This window comes from Cryptomeria japonica, chromosome 10 (genome assembly GCF_030272615.1).
Source record: "Cryptomeria japonica chromosome 10, Sugi_1.0, whole genome shotgun sequence".
NCBI classification, from domain to species: Eukaryota; Viridiplantae; Streptophyta; class Pinopsida; order Cupressales; family Cupressaceae; genus Cryptomeria; species Cryptomeria japonica.
Window position 1 is genome coordinate 467899418 of NC_081414.1, and position 24004 is coordinate 467923421.

The following is a 24004-nucleotide window of genomic DNA, read 5'->3' on the forward strand; positions in this document are numbered from 1 at the left end:
TGGAAGCCCCAAATGTGTTGCACGCATCCCAAGGTAAGTCTGAAAATGGCGCTACAGCAGCAAACTTTGATTTGCAACCAAAAATTGTGATGACCACCAAAAGCCACGCCAAGATAGGAGAATGATTGTCTTCCCAATACGCTTCCAAAGAGCCAATACCCAGAACAATGCAATCACTTGGTCAAGAGGTACGAGCAAAATATCATTTCAGCAACTCCGCGACCAGCAACAAGGAAACACTCCAAAATCCACACAAAACTTTCCGCGATTTGCAGAACACTCACGGACAGCACTGGAATTACAGGAACACACCTAGGTACTATCTTCCAAGTACAAAACTGAGACTTAGCTAGGAAGCCACACTTCGAAGCTCAGATTTTCAATCGCCAAACCGACAGCATAACAATGCAATTTCATAAGATATCCAAATGGGAGGCCAAGCACCTGTATTTATAGTTTTTTCCCTTTGAAATTCAAATGTAAATGCTCCCAAATTCACCTCACCAATTTGCATTTCATTTCACTCTCACATGGCATCCAAATGACATTTCATTTCATTTCCCAAGGTGGGCGCCCAAGTTGCATTTTAACCAATAATTCAACAAGTTCGAACTTGCCTAAGTCTTCAATAATAACTTAATGCATTCTTCAAATTTCAACGCCTAACTTAGGAAAATATAGCATTGATATTAGATAAAAGTATGTCTTTTCCTAAGTCGCCCAATATATCATTAATCAGTAATAAAATAAATAAATACTGAACCTTAGGATAAGGAAATAATATTTAATTAAATCACTTATGATTCAAATACTGATTATCAACAAAATCCAGGATGAAGCTGAGCAATGAAGACCACTGAAGTGCTACAGGGTCGGGACCCTATCCAAACTGCTAAAAATAGAATTGCTCAATGCTGCCACTTACTAAAAATAGCAAGTCATGAAATACTCCTTCGAAAAACATGATCTTCGCACCCGAAAAAAGAGCTTGGAAAGCTCAGTAAGACAGCATCATCCAAACAGCCAAACCCTAACTTACTAAAAATAGTAAGTTCTCACTTCACCAAAGAATCAAATGCATGTTATACCACCCTGGAGCTCATGAAAAACCCAAAAGGAAACCATAGACATAACTGAAGAATTCCCTCCTGGTAAACCCTAAAAAGCTCGTGCAGAACTCCACAAAAGTTGGAAACCCTAATTCTCCTTTCCAAATAGCCTATGGGTCTTTTGAATAGGCCAATGGACTACTAAACTAATCACTATGGAGAAGGGGATATTACATTGAAGCTGTTAGACTATTTCTTGCATATGCTGCTCATAAAAAATTCAAGGTATATCAGATGGATGTGAAGTCAACCTTTTTGAATGGTGAATTGGAAGAGGAAGTCTATATTGAGCAACTAGATGGATTTTCATTGATAGATGAAGAAGAGATGGTATGCAGATTGAAGAAAGCATTGTATGGACTTAAACAAGCCCCTAAAGCTTGGTACGCCAGATTGGATAGGTATTTGATAAAGTTGGGTTTCTGTAAACGTACTGTTGATAGTAATTTGTACTTCAAGATTGATAATGATAATATTTTGATTGTTGAAGTCTTTGTTGATGACATTATTTTTGGAGGAGATGATGATTTGAGTAAGAAGTTTGTTGATAACATGCAAAAAGAATTTGAGATGTCTATGATAGGTGGGATGAAATTCTTTTTGGGATTGCAAATTACACAGACTGATAAAAGACATTTTCATATCTCAATCTAAGTATGTGAAGGAATTGCTGAAGAAGTTTGGGTTAGATGATTCCAAACCTGTTGGAACTCCTATGGTGATTGGATGCAAGATGACAAAAGATGATGAATCTTCGAAGGCTAACTAGACCCTGTATAGATCTATGATTGGTGGACTGCTATAATTGACTTAGACTAGACCTGACATTATGAATGTTGTATGTCTTGTTGCAAGATTTCAGGCTAATCCTAAGGAAAGTCATGTTATTGTTGTGAAGAGGATATTCAGATACATGAAGGGAATAGTTGATTATGGTCTGTGGTATTCGAAGGATGATGATTTTATTTTAAGTGCTTATATTGATGCTGATTGGGCAGGTGATGTTGATGACCGGAAGAGCACTACTGGTGGAGCATTCTTTTTGGGAAAGAAGATGATTTCTTGGGCAAGTAAGAAAGCAAGATGCTATTTCTTTATCTAGTGCAGAAGCTAAATACATTGTTGTTGCTAGCAATTGTACTTAGGTAATTTGGATGAAGCAAATGCTGAAGGATATTAGAGTTGTTTATAATGAGCCTATTGTTATATATTGTGACAATTCTAGTGCTATCAATATTTATAAGAATCCGATGTTGCATTTTAAGACAACATAATCAATCAAGTTTCATTTCTTGAGAGAGAAGGTGAATGAGAAAGAAGTTAGATTGGAGTATGTATCTACAAAGGAACAAATTGTAGATATATTTACAAAGCCTTTGCCTGAAGATACATTTGTTCCTCCTTTTGTAAACTAGATGCATTGAGTTGCATCGACCCGGTGGACTTCATTGTTTGATCCTGTTATCCGGATTGATGAGTGGGTGTTGTCGCTCCGGGGGAGTAGTCAGTGTGTGGTTCAGTTGTTCAGATTTGTGAGTGTTTGTTCTAAAGGGGAGAGATTATCTGTAAGAGAGAGAATAATGACTTGTAAGTGTCTTTGGCATTGCTATCAAAGGGGAGAGATGCATGTGAAAAACTATCTTATCTATCTAAGGGCGAGAGCTATGTGTGTATGATCTTAGGGGGAGATTGCTGGAGTTGATTTCTTTCTTTGCATTGATTGTTTTTCACATTCACATGTTGCCATCAATGCCAAAGGGGGAGATTGTTGGATATTAGAGTTGTTGGAATATGTTGTCGTCATTGATGTCAACATATTCTTGTGTTGCATAGAATTGGTTTGTTGCAGAGAGTTGGTTTGGGTGATCTGTTGCAGATGCGGATTAATGGGTTTTGAGATACTTATCTCTAGTTGATTCAGTATGAGTTTAAGTGTTCCGGAAGGTGGCTTGGTCGAGTTATGTGATCCGGTGTGATGATTGGTTTTTCTGTTGGTTATGTATTGCAAAGTTGTGATTTCTAGATTGTATTGCTCCAGAATTGATTCTTTATGTTGTGCGGTTTTTGGAGAATGATTGGGACATTCACGTGTCCTCAGTTCGGATGTTTCATGATTTTGAACTTCACAAGCGTATCTTTCAGTTTGTCAGTTGGTGCTCTTGAGCCCCGGTGATGAAATAATGATGATTCTTATTATCCGAGTTGTTGCGGTTATTGTGGTGGAATTCACGTTGCTTGTTGATGTTCTCTGATCGTGTCCTATGCGTTTTGGTGATCCGCGTTGATCATGGTGCGCATTATTGATGATTTTATTGGTCTGGTGGTATTCTTCGTGTTATGCGACATATTCAGTGGTTTAGTGTGTTGCGGATGATCTTGGCGAATTATTTGGTGGTGTTGCATGTTCGAGGATTTGATTTGGGTCCATGCTATGCCCTTGCCGACATTGTATTGGTCTGGTTATTGATTTATGTATTGTGTGGTGTAATTTTGTAATTAGGTCTTATGTGTTGAGCTGACCTTGAGGTCAAGGTTGATGATTTGTATAAATTAGTGTTGTAATCATGTAAGATGTGTGTTTGCGGTTGTATCTATGATCAGTGAGAGTATTGTATGTGCAAACAAGCGAATTAAGTTTTCGGTAGTGGAACATAGCAGAGAAGTGTTGTGCAAACAATGTGCTTAACCAAAACTGTGTTCAGGTATTTGGAGATGCTATTCTTTCAGTTCATGTAATTCTGGATTGGTGTCCGATCTTTGTAAGGCAGATAGCCTTTCCAGGGTTGTTGCCCTTTGTTGTTTTGAGTAGTGAACTCTAGGCAGTGTGCCTGAATGCATGTGCATTCCCCATTGTAATATTTACACATACTACTGCAGAGTATCATCTTTTTGTGGGTAGGTTCCAACCGTGGTTTTTACCTTAACTGGGTTTTCCACGTCAAAAAATTGTGTTATGTGTGTTGTTGATGTGGTGTTTGTCTTTACTATTGTTGTTCCTAATCAGATCTAAAAGTTGAGATTAATTTGTTTGAACTTGGTGAAAATTAATTCACCCCCCCTCTTAGTTTTCCTACATTGTTGCTCCCAACATCTTGGGAGCACCATTGAGATTAATACACTATGTGTGTTTTGGAGGTTGGATTTTTCACATAAGGGTTTTTCCAAGGAATATTTTGTGTTGTATCGTAGTTGTTACTTTGCTAGCATTTATATAGATGTGTTCTTACTTGTGTTGGACATTGCTCTGCTAGGATATGTTGTTGTCATTGATGTCAACATATTCCTGCTCCGGTGATTGCAAATTGGTTTATTGGGATTATGGTTTGGTGTATAGAGTATTTCTAATATCACTCTATTCTTCTGTATTGATTTTGGTGATCCGGGAAGCTTAATTGATCATATCATATAATCCGGTTTTGCAGTTTGTTTTTCTGATCAGTGCTTTGCAGAGTTCAGTATTTCCTCCGGTATATTCCGGTGTGATCAAATCTTGATCTGAGTCTTTTGGAGATTGTTTGGGATGGTCTTGTGTATCTTCATTTTAGATGGTTCGTGATTTGGTGCTTCACAGGTTATCCTTCTTCGTGGCAATTGCTATTGTTTGAGTGTTTCTGAGTTTTAGACGTTGACAGATGAAGATTTGATAAGTGGTGTTGGTGCAGCTGTCTCTGATGATTCTAACATGCTTGCTGGTGTTTCCTAATTGTGCCCTATATGTTTTGACGATCTGCATTGATTGTTGTGCGAGTTCTTGGTGATTTTGCTGAACCGGTGATGTTCTTCGTGTTATGCGGTTTTCCAGGTGGTGTAGCATGTTGCGGTTGATCTTGGCAAGATTTCCGGTGGTGTTGCGTGTTTGGGGATTTGATTTAGGTCCATGTTATGTCATGTATATTATTATATTGGTCCGGTGATTGATCTTTGTATCGTGTGATGTAATTTTGTAATTGAGATAAGGGTTTAGCCAACCTTGTTATCAAGGTTGATGAATTGTATAAATAGGTGATATTGTCATGTAATTTAGGTATCAAGGTCGTGTTTGTATTATCAGAGAGTGGTGTTTGTGCGAACAAGGATTCATCTTTCGGTGTAGTGCATTGAGGAGAGATTGGTGTTGTAGAGAAGAGAATTGTACTTAATCGGAACTGTCATCAGGGATTTGGAGATGCTATTATTGCAGTTCATTCATTCCGGATTGTAGTCTGAATCTTGTTGTAAGTCAGTGAGACTTCCCTCTGGGTCATTATTTTTTGAGCAGTGAGCTCTAGGCAGTGTGCCTGAATGCATGTGCATTCCCCATTGTAATATTTACACATACTACTGCAGAGTATCATCTTATTGTGGGTAGGTTCCTACCGTGGTTTTTCCCTTAACCGGGTTTTCCACGCCAAAATCTTGGTGTTGTGTGTTGTGCTATCAATTTGTTTATCTTTGTTATTGTTGCAGTTTATCAGATCTGTCTTTGTGGTTAAGTTTTTAGATCCGGTGAAAACTGATTCACCCCTCCCTCTCCGCCCCTCTCCTCCCCTCCCCTCTCAGCTTTCCTTCATTGTTGTTGCCAACAACTTGTATTGGCTCTCTCATAAGTTAGTGCAAATCTAGTCTAGTTTCTTTCCATTAGTATTATAGCTAGATTAACTTTATAGATCTATAAGGGAAGAGGCTATTGTATTAATCCTTGTTGGAGTGGGCAGTTTGCATGGGTGATCTTTTCTTTATGTAGTCAATACATCTCAAATGAAGATCGAGAAGTTTAACGACACTAACTTTGAGCTTTGGAAGTCCAAGATGGAAGATCTTATCGATAGAGATCTATGACTTGCACTTTAAAAAATGCTCTGGCATGTTTGTTGAAGAAATGGAAATGATTGATAGAAATGCATGAATCTTGGCTTACCATTGTCTTTTTGATACAGTACTCCTAAATGTATCAGGAGAAACCAACTTAGCTAACCTTGAGATGAGGTTAGGGAATTGATTGTTGCCAAAATCCCTTCAAACAGGTTTTTTTTCTATGGAAGAAGTATAATAATCAATGTTACCTCAAGTTTCTGGGACGTGGGGATGGGGGGACGCATTTCCTTGTCCCTAATTTTTCAAGCCATTTTTTGGGACGGCTAGGGGATGACAAAGGGGATGGCTATATAAAATTTAGAAATTATAAAATATATAGGGAAATTTTAAATATTCATATGAAAACATGGATAAAGCATGCATATATACATTATTGACATATAATATTTGTGTTAGATAACTTAAATTGAGGATTCACATGAGAGTCAAAAGTCAAACAATTTATCAAAACTCAAACATTAATACTATGGGACAGCTAGGGGATGTCCCCAAGTTGTTCCCGGGATGTCCTTGTTTCCAGGTGGAATCAAATGGGCTCGATGACGTGTCCCTGAGTAACTTTGATAATAATTTATGATGAATGATGGAGACTTTGTGATAGAGCACCTAAATGCCTTCAACATTGTTGCTAAGCGAATTGGAGTTTATGAGTGTAAAGATGGACAAGGAAGACCAGTGTATATTGTGTTGCTATGTTCTTGAACAAATTCATGGGACAACTTGGTTATGGTGATCAATAGTATTGTTTCAAAGCTGAATCTTGATGAGGTGGTTGGTATTTTATTGTTAGAAGAAATGACTCAAATCTTTAGAATCTATAAAAGATATTTTGGATTGGTTAGTCAAAGGAAAAGGGCAAGAACAAAAATGAAGATAAGAGATCCAAGTCCAAGGGAAGATCTAAATCACTGAGAAAATTGAAGTCGAAATGTTGGAATCATGGAAAGAAGGGTCATATTTGTAGGCAATGCAAGAAGGCTAAGAATCTAATGATGATTTAGACTTGGAAACCTCCAATGATGAATCTTGAGATGTGTTCATGGCTTCTACTATTACACATGCATGTGTCAATGCACGACTTATCGATTTTGGTGCCTCATACCACATGAATTTAAGGAGGGAGTGGTTTATAGAGTACAAGAACTATAGTAGAGGAGAAGACTTCTTGAGAGATATCTCATCTCTTAAGATTGTTGGTCGTGTGAAGGTTAAGCTTGTGTTATATGATGGAAGGTCAAAAAACATTTATTGTGTGTTCAACATTCTAGTCTACTGAGGAACCTAATCTTTGTAAGTAAGCTAAATGGTTTTGTATGTGCATACTTCATTTAACAAGCATGTATGATGGTTTGAGGCAAAGATGTAAATATCTTAATCGGCAATAAATCTTTTGGCCGAAATTGTTTAAAAAATCGAAAGTCGGGAAAAAATCAGCAATAAATCGGCAAAATTATCGAACATTTGAAAATGTATAATTTATTAAAATATTCTTAAAAACACACACATATACATTAAATCTATATAACAATTACCATAATCAACAACTTATAATGTATAATTTAAAAATTGCGACCTTACGACTTATAATTTTTTTTAATTCATTTCCAAGTCTGGGACTTATGACTTATAATTTTTTTTAATTCATTTGTCACTATTGACTATCAGGTTCGGGTCTTACGACCTCCATGCTTTGCGAGGAATAAATATGATAGACAAATTCTACTCTTACCTATCCCGTCGACTCCTGATTCAGCCCACAAATTCCTTGTTTCCTTCCGCCGTCGCATGAAGAGTCGCGCGTAGTTTAAAAAAAATTGCGAATATCATCAGACGTAAAAAAATAAAGTCGCTTTTTAGGGTTTATGTAACTTAAAAACAAATCGCTTTTAAAAACGCGATTTTTTTGCATGGATCATGATTTTAATGCTTAAAAAGGTCGCGATTTAAAAAAAAAATCGCCTGCAATTTCTTCGGCAATTAAATCGTTTACCCTAATGAATCGCCAAAAATCGTGATTTTTTCATCTATGGTTTGAGGAGCCATGGTGTTGGCAAAGAGATTTCATTTTCAAATCCTATTTAGACTTGATGCTAACACAATTATTGAATGTAATAGTTTGGAGGTTCTTGTTTTAGAGGAATAGGCCATATTAGTGAGAAAGATTTAAGGACTTCAAAATCTAAGGAAATGGTTAAGGGGCTTGTAAATTGTTATTTTGATTTTGATTTTGGTTAACATTGTATCTGTGGGTAACAAAATGTGTTAAATTTTACTCTACATCTAATACGTTTGATGAGATTTTACCTTTGATTCGTAGTGATGTTTTTCGACTTGTTGATATTTCTTCTTCAAGAAGGCCATGGATGGGTAGGTGCTTTGTAGAAGAATAGGATTTGGGAGTTGGTTCTATTGCTTGAAAGAGGGCAACATCTTGGTTGCAAATGGATCTTAAAGAGGATGTTCTATTTTGAGGGCAAATTGAAAAATACAAAGTGAGATTTGTGGCAAAAGGTTATTCCCATTTTGAGATAATAGATTTTGGTGAGATATTCTCCCCAATTGCAATGTTAACTTCCACTAAATCTTTGTCATCTATAGTTGCATATGATCTTGAGATTGAGCAAATGGATGTTAAGACAACTTTTTACATAGGGATCTAGATGAGGAAGGCTACATGATACAACCAAAGCACCATATAGTTAAAGGCAAGGAAAAATTGGTTTGTAGGCTGAAGAAGTCTCTCTACAGCTTGAAGTAGTCACCTATAATATAATATCAAAAGTTTGATATGTATGTGCTGAAGTTGCAGTTTGTTAGGGGAAAATCTAGTTATTATGTTTACGATGACATGTTAATTGGCAACGATAAGGATATGATTAGTTACTAAAATCTCAGCTTTTGTCACATTTTGAAATGAAAGACCTAGGGGCTGTTTAGATTATCTTGGTTATGGAGATTAGAAGAGACAAGGTTAACACGAAACATAGGTTGAGTCAGAAGAAGTATGTTATTTTGTATTGTAGCATTTTGGGATGCAGGATTATAAGCTAGTGAGTGTTCCTATTCTTGTGGGAATGAAGTTGCCAAATGAAAGTGTCCTTAGATAGAGGACAAGTCAGTGTTCCATATGATAGTGTTGTTGGAAGCCTTATGTATGCAATCGTCTATACAAGATTAGATATTGCCCAAGCATTTGGGCAAGTATATGTTTAATCTAGGAAAAAGGTGTTAGATTGCAATAAATAGCATCTTCATATATCCTCGTGACATTTCAAAGTATTCTATTTGCTGCCAATGAGGACCTGATTTGGGCAAGACGTTTTGTTGATGTTGAATGGATTGGTGACATTTGTAGCAAGAGATCCATTAGTTGTTATTTGTTTAACTTCTTGGATGGTGTTGTTAGTTGGATAAGCTAGAGTCAAGTTATTGTTTCAACTATTAAAGTAGAGGGTAACTACTCATGCTTGTAAAGCATTAGTGTGGCTTCAAAGACTATGTTCAGATATTGGCCTATTGGCCTAATATAAGATGCTGTGAGGATTGACTTTGACAGTTAAGAGTGCAATTGGTTTGGGCAAGAATCCTATGTTTTGTGTATGGATAAAGCACTTTGATGTGCAATATTATTTTGTTCTAGACATGGTGGAGGAGGAAATTTTGATCAAGAGTGTGGATGCTTTAGAGAATGTTGGAGATTCTTTGATGAAGCTAGAAAGCCTGAGAAATATTGATTGGCTATGGGTATTTTGCCAAGAGCTATTAAAGAGCTATTAAATTTGGTTGGTTGTGCTCCTTTATGCAATGTATTGAACTAGTGAAAGATTGTTCGGAATGTGTTGTATATTTTGCATGTCCTACACTGTAGTGGACTATGCACTTGTCCACAATTCTTTGGGGCCGTTATGACCTTTTCACATATGGCCCCATTGCAAACAGGGACCCCCTCTTTCTTGCTTTCCGGTTTTGTTAGTTTAGGGTTTTGACAGTCAAGTGACAATTTTGAGCTCTAAATGCCCGAGTCTCGTCCTTGGATATGGTCATGTTCCCAAGTCTTCAAGATGCAAACAATGTTAAATCTTTAGGTTTTGAAGTCAATAGGGTCAAAGTGTTGAAAAAATGTTAACATATTAAAATGATCCTAAGCATCAGCTTATTTTTCTAAGTATTGAGGTTGCAACTTGCCTTAAAATTTGAACGAGAAATGATGAAAATACTACAAATTGATGTGAATTTTGTGCAAAGGTACTAAAATTCCCTATAGGAGTCGTTTTTCCACTCCTAGGAGGAAAAATAAGTAAAAAATGCACAAAGTCCCAATGGACTTGTATTTTCCACCCTTCAAATCTTGAGGAAATGTTAAGTCTCGATGGAAATAGAATTTCCACTACATAAATTGATGAAATTGGATAAGTATGGACTTTTAAAGTATGAAAATCAACTTAGTCCTGGTGGAAAATGTTTTTCCACCAAGCAGTTAATTCATAAAACACAAAATCCCGATGGGAGGCATTTTTTCACAGAGCAATAAAGATGAAAATGGACGAAGTCCCGATGGAGGTCGTTTTTCCACTCCATTTTGAGCATGAAGGTACCGATTTAATGTTAAGAATTATGAAAATCCTAATGGAGGTCGTTTTTCCACTCCATTTTGAGCATGAAGGTATCGATTTAATGTTAAGAATTATGAAAATCCTAATGGAGGTTGACTTTCCACTTAGGACAAAACAAAGGACAAAGTGAGTCTCGATGGAGGCCGTTTTTCCACCAATCTTATCAAGAGTGAAAATGCACAAGGAAAATGAGTCCCGATGAACCACGTTTTACCACTTGATGGTAAATTGACCAAGTTAAGGTGAAATCTAAGTGTCCTGATGAGGTTCAATTTTCCACTTGAAGGGAAAGTGACTAAGTAGTGCAAAAACAACACGAACAAAGTGTCTTGGTGAAGGCTGATTTTCCACTTGGGCTTAGTTTGCAAGATTTGAATGAATTTCAATGTCCTGATGACTATCGATTTTCCACCAGGAGGTATTGGTTAAGTTTTGTGAGGATTTTTCAAGGACAATCAGTCCCTATGCAAGGTGAATTTCCACTTGGGAGAAAATCAAATCAAGTGTCCCAATGATCCACCTTTTTCCACCAAGGGCTGGAAATCTGAATTTCATGAGAGATCTAGGGACAAATTAGTCCCAATGAGGTCTGATTTTCCACCATTCTATTTGTTGGACAAGTAAGAGGTAAAACAAAGCTAAATTTTAATGTCCCAATGGATAGCGATTTTCCACCTGGCAGGTTAATGTTTTTTTAATCCCACATTCATTGTGTGGTGAAAATGAAAGGTGAAAAGTTGAATGAGAACCCCAGGCCAGCGATCAAATTTATATCATTAAGTGACTAATTCAACTCTTGGTGAGCTGGAGGAGTAAGATTGAGGATCGCTATAGCTGGGAGGGTGCGATTTTGTGCCTAAGGCATTGAGTGTGCCACCATTGGAGGTGTTTGTGACATCATGGAGGCCACCATTATTGGCTAAAGACGCCATTATCAGACCTGAGACAACCTTGCCAGCTGCTACCTCATGCACAAAACGTTATTCCCAGCCATCGTTTATGCCAAAACGTGATGATTTCCAGCCAAGCAAGGGCAGATTGCTTCAGACATATAGATTGTGCCATGAATAGGATGATATCCAGCCATTGAAACATGATTTTCAGAGACATTTTCAGACCCCTACACTCAGAAATCAGACCTGGAACAGCGCATTTAATTACAATATCACTCATTTTCTGAGCTTTGGAGGGTGTATTCAGACTTAAGCATTAAAATCAGATCTCTCCTACGTCTGAAAATCAGGTTTCATGAGGGCAAATTTTCTAGATCTTGATCAAATCATTTGTATTTTCCAGAATAATGTTGCATAATGTTGAATTTCTGATTTTAGAAAGCTCCTAATCTGAAAATCATTTAAAAAATCAGAACATAGGTTGATTCTGGAAAATTAATAATTAAAGTTATTTTGCAAAGTTTTTGACTTCTAGCTTCATACAGGTACCATGTCTAAGGTGGGGATAGCTGTAGGAAAGACTCAGTTGAAGAATGTGCTTGAAGGATACTATTTGGAGTCGCAAATATCTTCCAAGTGGAAGAAGGTCGGAGACACTAACATGGAATATCTGGATAGGAAGAGGATGAAGCAGAGGATGTATCAAACGAAGAACCAACTACCCTCTCCCTTGGCAGTCAATATCATGAAGAGTGGAATCTACCACGCAGCTGGCTTCCCACCATCTATACAATTCAATGAGCTTGTGGTTGAGTGTGCAAAGCACTATGATCCACAATTAAGAACATCCGAACACCTAAGGGATTGGTGCTTGCCTACCTAGCCGAGGAGTCAATTAGAGAGGCGTTTGGAATTCCTAGCCACTGGGACATGCAAGTAAGAACTAAGGAGGACGCTCAAGCTATGTTTGAGAAAGGATCAAAGCATGTATGACGCTCATCAATAATGAGTGGGTCCTTGAGACAAGGCGTCACCATTCCAAACTACCTAAGCGACTCCTATGTTCAGATTTCAAAGAGTACATTGATATGATATTTCTACTCAACAGGATTATGGGAGCACCTCAAGGAGCTTTACTCGAAACATGGATGTTTTATTTTATTGAGGAGATATCAGATGGAACAGTGATGATCAACTGGGCTAAAATTATAAGTGATAACCTAGATATCCAGTTGAGGAGTTTGCAGAGAATGAAGTCTTTCTACATTACTTCCTACCTAGTCTACATGTTAGCAAGGCACATCACATACAAAGGACTAGTGTGCAAGGGCGAAGTTGGAAACAGGCCTAGACAATGCAAGGTGTATGAATGTTATCCACAACTCCACCTACATGAGAAAGAACAATATAGAAGGGTGAATGATACCTTCACCATGTACATCATGCAGTTGCTACAAGGCGGGGTACATAAGAGGTTGTCCAAGGAGGCAATGTCATTAGTAGAGAAGTACGGATCATGGTTCATTCAGTTCCCTACCTTCACATTTCTAAGGATTCAAGGATTCACTTTCGAACCATACAAGCTTCCTAGGTATCCGACCAACAAGATGGTGTTGCTTGAGGTAGTGAGGCAACTATCAGAGTTTGATTGCATTTAGAAAGGGAAGCATAGTCAAGATATTACTTTTCTTATCATGCTTGGGAAGATGATGGAGACATGCCCCACCGCAACAGTAACAAAGACAGTTAATGAAGAGCTAGAATTCTTCCATCTTGGGATACACAAGGCAAGGAACTGTTTTGATCCATTTAAGAGAATTCCAACAGCCAAAGGAAAAAAGTTTACCCATAAGATTGACATTGAGGACTACTGGGCGAATCTTATAGATGATTTTGGAGTTAGGAGAAAGATGGGGTCTCAAATGTCAATGGACTTCATGAGGAAGTGTAACTTCTTCTCGATTCTTGATCAAGTGAAGGATGATGGGAATCATATTCATCCTCAATATGCGAAGGAGAAGGACAAGCTAGTTCCATCACCTAATTGGTTGCAACTTGAGATGGTATATTTGAATATTTTAATGAGAGAAGTAAACGATTGCTACAAGGAATGGGTGGACAAACAGATAAATGAGCTAAGGAGGCAGAATACTTCCTTAACTTATGAGAGAATGAAGAGTGAGGAGTCTTCCCTTGATGATGATTAAATAACTATAAGCAATGTAAGAGCGAACAATGATGAGGAGAGTCAAACTCCTAATAGAAGAAAAGGTATGCTTGGAGGAACACAAGCGAGGGTAAGGAGATTGTTAGTTAGGAATCAAGACACAAAAAGCACAAGTCTAGCACTCCTCAATCTACCATGAGCTCCTCATCCATTAAGGAAAATGATATGCCATGAGAAAACAATGATTCCAAGCAAGGTTTTGATACGGAGATCCTATTAGAGAATGATCAAGATGAAGATGCATCAGCACAATCGGCAGCATTCAGCTTGAGGTCCATTTGGGTGATGTGGTAAATTTAAGTAGGAAGAGAGCAGAGGATGAAGTAATTTCAGCCCTAAGAGGAGTTGATGATGATCATCAACTCAAAGATGGGATGGAGTTTTCTACAATTCTCGATTGGTTGATGAGTAGTATGGAGAAAAGGAAAGTTATAGAGGCGCAGCCCGTTGAAGATATAGATGACTTCTTTACCTAGATTGGTAAGGCTAAAGAAAGGAAGAAGGCGAAGAGGTTCTCTAAGATTAGTAGAGACAATTTAGGAGCACGCATTGTGCAAGTGGCTGTCCCAATTGTTGATAAGCCTAGAGATGTGATCACTCCCATGGACTCTCAGGTCACTACAATTGATATTGGGCCATCTAGAAAGAAACAAGAGTTTCAAGAGCTAAATGATTCTGCCAGGGCAATTGAGGCACGATTGAACAGAGTTGAAGAAAATAAAGAAATGCTAGAAATGGAGACACAAGGAATACATTGTAGGGTTGAATCCCCTAAGGCGCTAGGAACCTACATTTGTTTCGCCTATTGCTATTGCTCATGGATCACCTAGCGATCATGAGGCAATGAGGATTACATACCAGGAGGTTGGAAAATGGATACAAGATATTTCAAAGCAAGTGAATGACTTCCTAGTCTAGTTTGTCCTAGCCTATGATAGAACAACGCTACTCATAAGCTGGATACAATACTTGGAGAGAGTATGGGAGGAGTTCTAGCCAATGCAAGACAAGACTATTCCTCACCTTAAGATGTTGAAACGGATTCGTACATCTACATTGATTCAAGAAGGACTTATTCAAGAGAGAAATGTATATGATTTCCATGGATGGTATTGTTCCTTGGCTATGAAGAAGTCAGTATTTGATCATACAAAAGATGAGTGCGTGGAGATGGAACGATCAATCCAAGAGATACAATAGAAGATCCTCACATCAATTGAAGAATTATTGGGACAAGATGTCCACACTTCTAACACTTTGAATTTGGAAGGATTGAAGGAAAAGATGAAGTTTGTTTACTTCAAAGAGTTGGAGTCCATCAAGAAGAATCAGCTGAACAATTTGGTTTTCCTCATGATCCACATCAATAACTTGCAAAAGCTTACATCAGATTGGGAAAACATTTTCGATGCTTGCTCAGATGCCTTGGATGTGATTGAATTGCAGCTTGATGGTTTGCCAAGTGTCACAATGGAGGAGCTCAATTCAGTTATGTCCAGATTTGTTGAATATGCAGCTAGAGAGAGGGATGGAGGAAGGAATCTTCTAGAAGACAGCTTGCTTGATGACTAGGCGTCATCTCATTGGACCTCATTCCTCGATTTTTGTGATGTGGATAAGATTCCACTTTTTGATGTGAACCCTAATTAGGGCTGTGTTGGGATGATCTTGGCCCTTCATTTCATTTGAGACTCTATATAAACCTCTTCTCCTCGCATTTGTAAGAGAGATTTTTGAGAATTGTCATTTAGATGCTGTCAAAATTGCATTTAATCATTGAACTTGGTGATTTTTATGAGACCTTGAAGCATTATGTGGTTCTCTTACCTCCAATTTAGTTTAGAATTTGTTTTAATCATTTTAGTTGAATGAAAGAAATCGTTGAATGAATCTATATAAAATTCATTTTATCCATACCACTAGCTATTCGCTGATTGTGAATTTGCCTTGTGTGGTCAACTGGAATCTAATCTAAGCTTAACTCCGATTTTTTTACTTGCACACTGATATTGATCGAATGGATGGTGTTAGTGTTGAGTACAAATCTGAATATCAATTGATTACCTTAGAAGATTACACTAAGTTTGTGTGGAGTTGTTCATTGTATGACAAAACTGAGCCTAGTTGAATTTTATTGAGTCATTCGCCATCTCTTGCATTCTAGTATTTAAAATAGGATTAGAATAGAACTTCTAAACCCTTTTCCTTTTGCATTTTATTGTAAAATCCTTGTTGGAGATAGATCAAGTGCTCATCTCGCAAAATCATAAGTCATTTGAAAACCGTGGCAAACCTACTTCCATTCATGAAAGCCTAAGCTTGAGGATCAAAACATTTGTGCAAGTCCCTTTGTGTAAACAGCAAGTTACATCGACCATTGAGTTACCCACACGTCAAGGACTGACATTAGGAACCTTGGAGTCGTCTTGGTTGATCATACATTTAGCATTTGAAGTGATTTTGTTCAAGAGGGTAAAATACTTTGGTATTTTATTCTGTGTTAGAGGTGTCTAAAAAACACATCAACAGGGCCCAGCGCAACACCTTTGTTGAGAACCATCCCCTAGAATTTTTAGGCCCTTTTTCAAGGTGGTTATTTAGCCCATGGTTTCTTGCCCATTGTTTTGTAATATCATTTAGCGGTTTCCTATTTCAGTGTGCACATGAATAAATGCATTTGGGTGAGGGTTATTATGGGAGAGCACCTTATTGTATAGTGAGTTCAAAGCAATGTTAAGCTTTGGGATTGACTTAGAAGATATAATTGAATATATTCTGTATCTCTTGTTGGCAACAGTGGTACTCTGCATTGTAGTTAAATTTTGTCATTGAGATTAATACATTGAGTGTGCTCTAGAGGCTAGGTTTTTCGGAAGGGTTTGCCTAATTTATTGTCTTGTGTTATTCTTCATTTTATCCTGCTGAAATTTGTATAAATCTGCAATTACTTGCATTGTTTCTCTCATAGGGTTAGTGTGGATCTAGTCTAATTTCCTTTACTCCATCAAGGACATCATCACCTAAACTTGATCCTACATGCTAATCATTCCTATAATGCTGCATTTATGGGTTTGTGTCATAGAGTTGAGGAGATTGATGACATTTGCATCTCCTTTGCCCACATGTATTTGAATGCCTCACTGACATCCTCAAGGTGTTGAGCAAGTGTTTTATGAGAAATCTGCTTTTAATGCCCTGCCTTGTAAGCTGCTTGAAATCTTGGTTGTGACTGGTAAAAACTTCAGAATTATGACAGATTATGAATGCCAGTCTAAACGTCTGCATATACACGAGTCCTCTGCAAATCACAAACTCTTGCAAACATATTCAAGAAAGACGAAATCCTGTTGTTCAGTTGCAAAGAGTGAATAATAATGGGTCAAATCACACAGCAATAAGCAGTAATGAATAAGTGATGGCCACTTTTTGTGAAAAGTATAAAAGTGATGTGGTACTTGTTTGTCACTCTGTTAGGCATGAATTTGATACAATAATGACCCCCAACTGGTAAAGGAACGTTTTTCATTTATCCAGTTTCTAATAGGACTGACTCATTAATTTATTTGGCCCTTAAGGTCAATAACCCTGCAGATTTGGTTTCCACAAATAGTTAATTCCATGTAACTGCTAGGTTTATGCTAACTCATGCTTGCACTCCAACTCTTTTCCATCCAGGGTCTCAAAGGTGTCACTCCAGCATTACCCCTTGTGATAATCTCACAGTTAGCTGAAGACTTGTATCCTAAGTTCCTAACCCTTGGTACTTTTCTTCCATAATGTAAATGCATTCCTATCAATGGTAAAAAGACGAGCAATAATAAGGCTTAAAGTTAATATGTGTACATGCATTGAGGTTTTTATCATCTGCTTGAAGGTATAAGTCATCTCAGAGGACCTGCATACAATGTTTTCCAACTAATGGGATTAGTGATTACCCTCCAAGTCTCTTCCTGCCATCTCAAGGTGTTTATGATTTAAAATTTAATGTTTTATATCAGGATGATGATTATCAAATATCACATAATTAATATGCACTCTCGCTGACACTTTAAAATGTTAATTTTTTTCTAATATTTAAGCTTTTAGTATTTTACATTCCTTAAAGTTGTATATCCAATGTATGATTATATTTTTCTAAATTCAAATTTTTATATATAAATATTTTTTCAATTTAACCGTCTCCAAGCACTAGTCTCCCTCTATTTTTAGAAAATGGCATATCATCTTCACCTCCTATAGTCATACCCACACCCTTCCACTACTCATAGTAACCATAAATAATCTTCATACGTCTTACCATTCTACACACAACCAGTCTCCTTCAGAAAGCAAAGCTGAAATTATACCAGAAATCACCCTTTATTGATGCAAGAGCATCCCCGGTCAATGAGCAATCTTGCATCAACCAAAAAAAATTATTGTTTCTAGTTTGTTTCTGTTCAGTTCTGTGTTTCTTTCGGTATTCTCCGGAATTTGTTCCTTGTTCGTTGCGGATCAGATCTTTGGCTTCCAAACTTGTTCTCATTCCTTATTCCAGATTTCTAGTTCATTTGGATCTTTTTCCGACAAGTTGTCGCTTCCGGATCATCTATTTCTTGGTTCCCGGAGCAGTTTTGAGCTTAACGGCTAGTTGGAGATTTCTTCTCTTGCGAAGTGATTTCTTGGCTTGCTGATCTAATTGGCACTTCACTCGACGTTCTTGAGCCCTTGGCCGACCTTCCTTGGTGGTCCGCACTTCATTTGTGTTCTTGGCGGAGGATATCTTCACGCTTTGGGTCTGACCTATTTTACACGTTTCATTTTTCTGTCTTGGAGAATGTAATCTGTTGTGGCCGACCCGGATGTGTTCCGGATGCTATATATTGTTGTATTTGATCTTTTGGTAGATAAGCGAAGATAAATGATGATTTAGATTCATGATTTGTAATTTGAACTCCTCTGGAGGTCTGGATCGATCGTATTCTGGAATGTAAGCTTGTATGTTTGCTCGCATGTTGTCGGCTAGTTTATAATGAATTTACGATATTGTGGATGTCTATTCATGCATTTTATACCTTCTGTGTTGTTGCTTTCGTTGGGTTACTCGTGCTGCATGATCCAGATAGTTCTCTTTGAGGGCCCTCCAGAACATGGTTGCGAACCTTGAGGCATTCCTTTGGGTGAACAAATTGCCAATTTGAGGCAGGCTGCAAGTGTGCTCAATAGATTGCTAACGGAGAGGCAGTTGGAACCTTGTAGTCAGATCACTGAGTTGAAGCAATTGCACCGGGTCAAAGGAGGAGATGCCGCCAAGAAGGATGAACCCTAGAAAGGTAGAGCAGATGATGGAGGATTTCAGGAATGAGATCAAAAATGCGCTGGCTAGTTTGCGGAGGAATCCGGAATCAGAGGATGAGTATGAAGAGGCAAGGGAAGAGCTAGAGGCCGAAGACGTTGAAGGACTGACAGACGAAGGAGAAGAAAGATTTCTTAGAGTAATGGCGCAAGTAAAATTCATAAAGTTAAGGTTTCTAACTTTTTAGGTACATTGAATCCGAAAGACTTGATAGATTCGATCAGAGAATTGGAGGACTACTTTGAGTTTGAAGATGTTAAAGACCCATCAAGGGTCTAGCTAGCACAAACTAAGTTGAAATAGCATGCTGCTTTATGGTGGAAGGAGTTGCAGAGAGATAGAGTGGAGAATGGTGAGATGAAAATCACCCAATGGAGGCAAATGGTCGCGAGATGGATAGGGAGAAGGTGGCTAGATACATAAATAGACTCCGATTTAACATTCAGGATGAGATGAGTATGCTGAAGATTTTTACAGTTGAGGAGGCTTATCAATATGCGTTGAAGGTAGAAAACAAATTGAAGAGAAGACATCAGAATAACCCTAAGGGAAGAGAGAGACATGCATCAGATAGAGGACAAATGAGTGGCAGTATGGAGAAGCAGACTGTTGAAGGACCAAAATCTAAATGGAGTAAAGAACCGGAGTAGAAGACACAAAGAAAAGGAAGTGGCAGTAGCAGTAGGGAATTCTTGGGTACATGTTTCAAGTGTGGGGAAATCGGACATAGAGCTTATGAGTACCCTTAAGATAACAAAGTAAAGGCAAGGAGTTTCTTAGCATGTGAGGACCAGGAAACTGGAGCTGTAGATGTGAGTATGGTGGAACCGGAGCAAGGAGAATCCCTTATGTTTAGAAGAGTGTTGCAAAGCAGAGAGGAGACTGAACCTACACAAAGGAAGAATCTTTTTCAGACCGTTTGCAAATCAGGATGCAAGTGTTGTAAGGTTATTGTGGATAGTGGAAGTACTGATAATTTGGTATCTGAGGAGATGGTAGAGAAGCTTAGTTTGATAGAGGAGCTATCTATGATTGTAGAAAGAACCTGATCACTATTGAGAAGGATGGGCAGAAGTTCACTTTGGTTTCTTTGAAGGAGAAGGAGAAGGAAGTGAAGAACTCAAGTCTTGTGAAGAGTTGCTGTGTTGAGAAGCAGGATGCAAATGATAGCTTGGACTTGAAGAAAGACCTTGTGGATAGGCCTGATAGCAAGGTGGTACCGGATTGCAGCAAGGTTAGAGTTATGGTGTCAGACAAGATGAATTTCGATGGAGGAACTAAATCAGATTTGCAAAAGAAGAGGAGTGATGGTAAGAGACAAAGTGCAAGTATGAAGCAAGGAAAGAAGGGAGGAGAGAAGAAGTTGGAGAATCTATCAAAAGTACCGGAAGAGGTAAGGGGGAAGAAATTTGCAGACAAGGAAGACATTTGGATCAGACATGAGCATGGGAGATATATCCCGAACCCTTTGTGATGTTCATGAGCTTCCTCTCACGGAACATCTTTTTCTACGTAGGGTGTTTGATGCAGGAGCATCCCTGGTCAATGAGCAATCTTGCATCAACCAAAAAAATATTTGTTTCTAGTTTGTTTCTATTCAGTTCTGTGTTGCAGTTCTATGTTTCTTGCGACATTCTCCGGAATTTGTTCCTTGTTCGTTGCGGATCAGATCTTTGGCTTCCAGACTTGTTCTCATTCCTTATTCCAGATTTCCAGTTCATTTGGATCTTTTTCCGGCAGGTTGTCGCTACCGGATTATCTATTTCTTGGTTCCAGGAGCAGTTTTGAGCTTAACGGCTAGTTGGAGGTTTCTTCTCTTGTTGAGCGATTTCTTGGCTTGCGGATCTAATTGGCACTTCCTTTGATGTTCCTGAGCCCTTGGCCGACCTTCCTTGGTGGGCCACACTTCATTTGTGTTCTTGGCGGAAGAGATCTTTGTGCTTTGGGTCCGACCTATTTTACACGTTTTATTTTCTTGTCTTGGAGAATGTAATCTTTTGTGGCCGACCCAAATGTGTTCCGGATGCTATATATTGTTGTATTCGATCCTTTGACAGATAAGCGAAGATAGATGATGATTTAGATTCATGATTTCTAATTTGAACTCCTTTGGAGGTCCGGATGTATCGTATTTTGGAATGTAAGTTGTAATAAGGCATGTAAGCTTGTATGTTTGTCCACATGTTGCCGGCTAGTTTATAATGAATTTATGATATTGCGGATGTCTAATCTTGCATTTTCTAGCTTTTGTGTTGTTGCTCCCGTTGTGTTACTTGTGCTGCATGATCTAGATAGTTCTCTTTGAGGGCCCTCTGGAACATGGCTGCATCATTTATCTTGCACTTGCAAATATAAAACCACTCTCATGAGCCTTCAGAAAATATTGTAATCTCTAAGTAAAAATCATGATTTATGACGAGAACACTATTCTCCTGATGCAAAATTTTCATGGTATCAAGTAAAATCAGCAGGCAATAATTGCATATTTGCTCGAGCAAGAGGGAAGTCTTGCTGTGCTGAAGAATTTCTACCACCCCTTCCATAGCTGGTCTGACTGAATGAGTAACTTTAGTGATGGTAGGTGTGGTAGGCTACTCCATTCCCCTTTTGCTTTGGAGGTACCTGGTTGCACCTGATTGCAATAAGAATGATTGAATAATGGAGTTAGCCCAAGCACAAGATCGGGATTGCCCGATCAGGCAAGGTGGAACCCTGGCTCAAATTACTTGTATACAGACAAGGCGGCCCAACAACCAGAACCATCAAGGATAGGATTCACTACATGATCCTGGCCCTCTAACCCTCTAACATGAATGACTGATTCTCTTTCTAAAGAATAGCAAGTAGTATTCTCCACCTCCTTTCCCCGAGAGAATAAAAACATGCATGCCAATTATGAAAAGTAGGGTGGTTGAGTGACAACTGGATTGAGGCAATTGACAGATTCCTTGGCTTAGATAAGATAAAAAGAACATTTCCTGGTGCAATTATTGGCATCCCCGATTCTCTTATAATGAGGTTATGGGCTCACACAATTATTGGCATCCCTAGCAAGGGAATCAAGGTGATGGTTATTGGTGACTGGTTTTGGAATATTGATAACTATCCTCCGGGACCTGCCCCCTCGAAAGCACATCTGCACTACTTCAAAAGTGAACAACAAAGGAAATTCTTTCTTCCTGTATAGGAAAAATAACTTTGCTTGCTTTGTTTATTTGGTTAGGTATTCCATAGCTTCTTTTGTAATTCTCTGCTCATTGTTTGCTCTTCACCTCAATGGGGTTCTTATAATTGACCCACCTCTCCATGAGGTGATTCTTGTAACTCTCTAGTTGTGTTAATATAATTTTCCCTTTATCAAGAAAAATAGTGTTAGTTGTCCAGCATGTATCTCATACATGACAGTTTTCACCTCTAACTTACCGTTCTTTAACATAAAGATGCAATCTTTCAAAACCGCTGTTATCAAATACTAACGAACTTTTAGCAAGCAATTAATGGTTGATACTTGATAATATTCCTTATATTTGCTAGTTCTTGTCATGTCGGAGGGTTCAATGTTAACTTGGTAATGCAAGTAGTAATCATGTTGGTAAAATATTACAATTAATAGTAGATCCTGAGTAAAATATAAGGGAACTGAATCTTTGCTTAGATGACTTCTGAATTGAAGTCAAAACCTTACAGGAATTATAAATTATCTAATTTAGCAGATGAATCTATTTTCTCTGTGTATATAAAATCAGCCGGCAGCTGGTCAACAGTTTAAAATGCTTAAGTTATAAACCTCTTGTGGAGAGCTTCTCTAATGTATGCTGTAAGACTTCTTTTCAGAGGACGCTCAAATTTATAGGATAGGACAGTTCTCTATATGCAATTATACAGATTTTCTTTTGTTAATGTTTTGCCTATCTGAAAGGTAATGTAGAAGAAATTTTGTAAATTTATTTGTATGATTTCAGGGTGTATCAACTTCTTGGAGAAAGTGGCACGTATTATGGAGTGAGGTTTGGGAATAATATACCTTGGGTTACGGATTTTCCATTTGGGTACATAAAGGATCCCCAATATACTGGGTGCATTCTAAGTGTCCTTGGTTGCCTTTGTTGGGTGCCTTGGCAATTTGGTTTCCTTTGGATAGTTGGATATTTGCTTATGATGACAGTGGAATCTAGCGAAGATTTGTCTACTCGTGCTGAAGTTGCCAGCAGATAAGACACTTGCCAGGTTCAGTTCAATTTTGGTGATGTTGGAACAAGTACGCTGTGCCTTTTGGACTCTGTTCTCAACTGTTGTGTGCAACTTACAAGCACAGGTTCCCATCAGGAAAAATCCATTTAAGAGAATTCTAGTAGAATCAAGTTGTGAAATGCTGACTTCTCAAATTATGATCAACTTGTGCTACTGACAGAATTTTGTGGAGAGTATGTGTTAACCACACTCGAGTCTGTCAACTATAGTTTCAGTATTCATTTATTGACCTTTTTTAAGGCAGATTTTAAGTGCAAAAACTTACAACCATTTGCTTGCCTCTATGCTTAAGCTCAACTGACTTGCAATAATTATCTCATTGATGATAGAAACTGGGGCTCTCCTAATATTTAGGTGTAATATTATTGGAAAATATGTTCAATGGGTTGGTATTTTGGTAGACGCTAATGCAAAATATGTTTCTAATGGTAAGCACTAAAGATGTATAATAATGGCAATTTTACCTTAATAGCAACAGACGAAATGTACCGAAATATTTAATGTGTGACAATTCATCCAAATAATCAGATCTGCATGTCAAAGTTGAGAAGTTTTCTGACTTGTTCATAAAAAGTGGGTAAGGACAGGAAATTCCCTCCCAAATTTTCTAAATATACCATTGAACTCGCTTAACTCATGTTGTATTAATAGATTCAGATTCAAATCAACAGTTTAACATATTAGTTCAACTATCTTATAATGATTGTCGGGCTGTAGGAAAC

General features: G+C 38.0%; 1 protein-coding gene across 1 annotated transcript in view; it reads left to right on the top strand.

Annotated features, from left to right (window-relative positions):
• Window positions 1-23832, top strand: part of LOC131063387 (phosphatidyl-N-methylethanolamine N-methyltransferase) — a 76825-nt gene extending 52993 nt beyond the window's left edge. Inside the window, exon 2 of the mRNA XM_057997192.2 lies at window positions 22994-23832. Within this exon, the coding sequence (XP_057853175.1) occupies window positions 22994-23246 (253 nt within the window). The 3' untranslated portion in view covers window positions 23247-23832. The remainder of the gene's footprint in view (window positions 1-22993) is intronic.
• Window positions 23833-24004: the final 172 nt, after the last annotated feature.